Source organism: Trichosurus vulpecula, chromosome 7 (assembly GCF_011100635.1).
Source record: "Trichosurus vulpecula isolate mTriVul1 chromosome 7, mTriVul1.pri, whole genome shotgun sequence".
NCBI lineage: Eukaryota > Metazoa > Chordata > Mammalia > Diprotodontia > Phalangeridae > Trichosurus > Trichosurus vulpecula.
This window is the reverse complement of record NC_050579.1, coordinates 74,609,608-74,615,050: the sequence shown is the minus strand read 5'-3', so window position 1 is coordinate 74,615,050 and position 5,443 is coordinate 74,609,608. Positions and strand designations below refer to the sequence as shown.

The 5,443-nt window shown below is 37.5% G+C and overlaps 1 protein-coding gene across 1 annotated transcript; it reads right to left on the bottom strand.

Annotated features, from left to right (window-relative positions):
- Window positions 1-4,255: 4,255 nt before the first annotated feature.
- LOC118857078 (phosphatidylethanolamine-binding protein 1-like) lies at window positions 4,256-5,124 on the bottom strand. The gene has a single exon (XM_036767681.1). The coding sequence runs from the start codon at window positions 5,086-5,088 to the stop codon at window positions 4,525-4,527; it is 564 nt and encodes a 187-aa protein (XP_036623576.1). The 5' UTR covers window positions 5,089-5,124; the 3' UTR covers window positions 4,256-4,524.
- Between the last annotated feature and the right edge of the window lie 319 nt (window positions 5,125-5,443).

Here is a 5,443-nt window from a genome sequence, read left to right as displayed (position 1 = left end):
GTTTATCATTCATTAAATCAATCAATAATTTATTTAGTACTTTCTATATATGAGGCACTGTCCACATCACTGGGAATACAAATCAAAAAATTAAACAGCCCCCAAAGGCAAGGAATTTAGTGTCTAACGGTAGACACATCAAGTCCATATAAAAATATAAGGTATTCTAAAGGACTTGCTTTAGTCTTAAGCTATTAAAGTTTGAAACTACACTGAGACAATGCATACAAAATATATATAATGAGAATACATATAAAAATAAGTCTGACATAATTAATTACAAGATAGTTTGGGGAAGTGTTACACTACTGGAAGTGGTACCCAGGCAAGTTTTAAAGTAGAAGGTAGTAACTGAGCTACCCAGGCAAGTTTTAAAGTAGAAGGTAGTAACTGAGCCCAATCTTGAAGAAAATCAGTGATTTTGAGAGGGAAAGGTAAGAAGGGAATGAATGTCAGGAATGGGGGACAGGAGATGGAATTATGTGTGTGTGAAGAATGAGAGGACAATTATAGCTGGATGGAAGAGGGAAATGTAAGGAATAATGTGTAAGAAGATTGGAAAGGTTGAAGGGGAGAAGGTCGAAAAGAGATTTAAATGTCAAGCAGAGGAGTTTATATTTGATCCCTGATAATGCAACCAGAAACTTCTCGGCTCACATTTGAGCCTATTGTATGTTATGAATTGCAGTGTTTTTACTATACATACAAAGTTTCCTGCTCTTACAGAAACATAATAGTTTAATTACAGAAAATAAAGACTTTTAATATTTTTCTACCATCATTCCTCAGCATATAAGCATCAAATTAGCATATCTTTGGATTGTATTATGTTAGGATGTTTGATTTTAAAAATGGGAAACATAAGTGTTTAATTAGTGAGTAAAGACAAAAGCCCTTTAATAATATTTCTTCACCATCACCGCTGTATGATAAGTATGAACATCAATTTTTTTTAAATTAAGTACAATCAAATGTAATTTTATAAACTAAAGCTAGGATTTATCTGAGAAATTTTTAGCAATATTTGTTTATGTTTTAGGACAAAAATATTTTTTGAGTTACGTATAAGTGACTAAATTTAGACAGAAGAGGTAAAAATGCTGATGACAATGTGACAGAGTCTTTGCTACCAGGTTGTAAAACACCTAAATTGACAAGAAAAAGAAAATATGTCAAATCTTTTTTGTAATATGGATTTGCTTCTAATAATGATGATGGTGTGGAAAAACCTCTTTGCTTAATTTGTAATGAAGTTTTGGCTGTGGAGAGCATGAAACCAGTCAAACTAAAACAATACTTAATACCAAGCATGGAACATAATGCAATAACACAAAAGAATATTTTGAAGGACTTTTAAAATCATCAAATAAAGAAAAAAAAAACAATGTTTTGAAAAATTTGTTACCGTCAATGAAAAGTATTCACTTACATCTTACAGAGCTTCTTATATAATTGCAAAAAACGATGCAATAGGAGAAAATCTCATGTTACCTGCCACTATTAAAATGTCAGAAATAGTTCATAGGGAAAAGTGTGGGGATGAAATTCATAAAATTCCTTTACTGAATGACACTGTTTCCAAAAGAATTCCTGAAATTAGTAATGACCAATTCCAGCAGCTTACTACTGGGCTTAAGGGCCCAAAGTTTGCAATTCAGTTAGATGAAACAACTGATATTTCTAACATCGTACAGTTGTTACTTTCTGTAAGATATATTTATGAAGGAAGCATACATAAGGAATTGTTGTTTTGTCACCTTTTGGGAGGGCACACAAGAGGGGAAGACATATCTTAAAGTCAATGAATTTTTCACAAATGAAGGTTTACGGTGGAAAAATTGTGTTTGAGTCTGAACAGATGGTGCTGGAGCAATGATAGGCAAGAATGTTGGATTTGTAGCAAAAGTTAAAGCTGATGGCAATGAGCATATCCCTTTTACTCACTGTATTATCCATCAGGAGGCACTCATAGCCAAAAAAAATAAAAACAAAACAGAGTTAGATTTTGTGCTTTGCAATACTATCAAAATCATTAACTTCATTAAAAGCCGTGCCCTTAAGAGTCATTTGTTTTCAAACCTTTGGAAAGACAGCTGAGTACAAAGACTTTACATGCAAAGGTAAAATGGTTTTCAAGAGGGCAAAGTCGAAACAGATTATTGAAATTAAAAAGTGAAGTTGTTATATTTTTTAGCAGAAATCTGATTTTGTTAATTTTTTCATAATGACTTAGAGCTTTCGAAACTGTGTTATTTGTCGGATATTTTTGAAAAACTCAATAATTTAAACATGTTGCTTCAAGGAAAAAAAATTGTAACATATTTATGTTAAAAGATAAAATTGAAAGTTTTACCAAAAAAGTTAACATATGGAAGAATGGAGTGGAAAATTATTCTTTAGAAATGTTTACAGCTACAGATGATTTTATAATTGAAAATAACCTTCCCAAAGATTTAATTGTAAGAGTTATAATTGATCATCTGAAGTGCCTAGAGACACAGTTTCAGAAATACTTCCCTTCAAATTTTTATTCTAAAAAACTAAGTTGCATTCATAAACCATACCCAATCGAAATAAAAAATGACAATCATCTGCCATTAAAAGTTCAAGAAGAATTTGCCGAGTTATAAAGTGACACAGTTTTAGAACTCGAGTTTCCTAAAAAAATCGTTAAATGAATTTTGGCTTGGGATTAGGACAGAATTTCAAAAATTTCTGAAATGGCCTTAAACATACATCTGCCATTTTGTACTACATATTTATGCAAAGCAGTGTTCTCAGCATTGAAGATTATAAAATCAAAATATCAATCAACTCTGAAAAATGTTGAAGATGTTCTATACCCAGCACTATCAAATATTCTACCAAGATTTAATTCTTTATGTAAAAATAAACAGGCACATCCATCTCATTAGTATGCAAATTTGTTTTTGTCTTTAATAAATGGTAAAATTATGTGTATACTGAAGAATTGTTTTAAAACAAATTTCTTTATGATTTATTACCAGCAAATGTTACATTTCTATATCTATTGTATATACCTACTTACCTGGAGTCACATAAAAATTTCTTGCATGAAAAGGGGTCGCTAGTGGAAAAAGTTTAAGAAGACCTGGGGTAGGGCATGAAAAGTAAAGAATCAAAGGAAAGAAAAAAATTGAGAATGATTAACCCAGGGTGATTTGATGTGAGAGGAGAGAGAGTGATGGACCCTAGAAGTCTTATGGATGCATATTAGATAAGAATTGGCAACTGATCGGATATTTGAAATGAAGAAGAGTGGGAAGGGTGGAAAGTTGAGGATGATTCCTAGTTTGCAAATCTGGGTGGCCAAAAGGATAGTGGTGCCCTTAACAGAAATAAAGAATCTTAGAGGTGGGGGTTTGTAAAGACACTATTGAATGCTGTTTTGTACAAGTTGGTGTTGAAATACTTAAGGGCTATCTAGTTCAAAGCGTTGAATCAGCCCATGATGATATAGAAGGGGAACTTGAGAGATGAAATGAACCTGGATATGAACATCTGAGAATTAACTTTATTGAGAGAACCTTTGAGATGATGACAAGGTCACCAAGAGAAAGTATGTAGAGAGAGAAGATACACACTTAGGTATGTTCACAGTTGGAGAGTGGGACACAAAAATTATCTAGCAAAGGAGATTAAGAAGGAATTATCATCCCAAGAAAGAAGAGAACCAAGGGATAGGGTACCTACTAAATTTCAGAGAGATGAGTATCTAAAAGGAGAAGGTTGTCAACTATTTTTTTTTTTGTTATTTCATTTTTTAATTGAACAGTAAGCAAACAGCAGAACTAAACACAAATGTTGTTAAGTCAGGTCTTGCTTCCCTTGCAACGAAGACCTACAGCAGATTTAACACCAAAATGTGAGCACAGCAAACATTTCTAACCCAAAAAGATGGCCTCACCCAGCCCTGCACACTTCTCAACTGGGGCGATGGGGAAGGGAATGGGAGTTTGGGTAAAGCCACCGCTGCCTTTCCAGCTGCAAATGACACAAGTGGACCCCCCAAGCTGCTTCTCAATGAAATAAGGGACCAAAGCCTGGTTAAATCAATTTAAATCTTTTTAAATGAGGAAGCACTGGCCATGAACCCCAATTTTCCATTAAACAGGATCTCGGGCCCTCCAGATTCAGTTTCCATCCACTAACTCATCATAAGAAAAGGAGGTTACAGCGAGGACGGGAGGCACAAAGATTTAACAAAGGCGAAGGATCTCAATAACATTCTGTCTCTGCTCAGCTAACAGCATCTTTACAGACTATTTTTATTTCTCCACTAGGACGCTAGGAATCAAATCACGACTTTTACTAACATCTTGATTCCCCTCCCCACCCAAGCCAGCAAGTTCCCATATCCTCCACCCAGGGACCCCTCCCCCCATCAGAAGGAAAAGACTCCATGCAAGTTGGGGACTGAACAAGTCAAACCTGTGAGAATAAGAGGGAGGGGTGCTTGCTCACACAGCCACTGCCTGGGGAGGGGTCACGTGATGACAGGGCCTACTTCCCGGCCAGCTGCTCGTAGAGCCGGGGCACATAATCGTCCCATTCAGCCTGGTAGCACGTACCAGCGACTGGGGACCCGAGCTTGTACTTGCCACGGAAGGCAGCCACCTTGAATTTGCCCCGGTGGTCCCCGGAACGGTTGCTCAGGACATGTTCGTCGCATTTGAGTGGCCCATTCTGCTCATAAATCAGCCACACATAGCGGTGAAGACCTGTTCCCTTGGGTGGGCCGGAGCCCACATAATCCGAGAGGACCTCGCCGCTGCTGACATCACTGCCTTTCATGTTGACCACCAAGAAGTGGTGCCACTCCCGGAATTTGGGGTCCTTCCTGCTGGGAGCATCTGGGTCTGTGAGGACCAGAGTGTAGAGCTTGGAGGAGTCGCAGCCCTGCCATCCAATGCTGACTGGATGGCCCTTCACCTGCGTGGGCGTCAGCACTTGGCCCAGCTCGAGGATCTCGCAGTCAGCGTACTTGACGCTGAGAGGGTGCTGCGGCTTCTCCCCCACCTCCCGCAGGCTCAAGGGCCCGGTCCACAGGCTCAGGTGCACCGGCATGGCTTACAGGAGGGGGCGGCTACAGCAGACGCAGCTCCAACAGAAGATGGCATGAGCAACGGGACAGGAATCAGGTTGTCAACTATTGATTATATCAATTAATAATTTTCCTATTATGTTCTAGGGGCTCACTAAGCATTTGCATTATGACTTTTCTCATTGGTGAAGAGAATAATAATTTGAAGCTCTTCTTGCATGGGGGCCAGAGTTATTACCTTAAGGCATCATTCATTTTTATTTCACACTTTAAGAAGAGGTGATAATTTGAAAAGAGATTAGGTTGAAATTTACCTTTGTTCTAGATATCCAAAAAAGATGTGCTCAGAATGTTGAGATTAAAGACCTTTTAACCTCT

Excerpts from the sequence above, each read along its gene's own strand:
- LOC118857078 (XM_036767681.1), bottom strand. The coding sequence starts at position 5,088 with ATGCCGGTGCACCTGAGCCTGTGGACCGGGCCCTTGAGCCTGCGGGAG.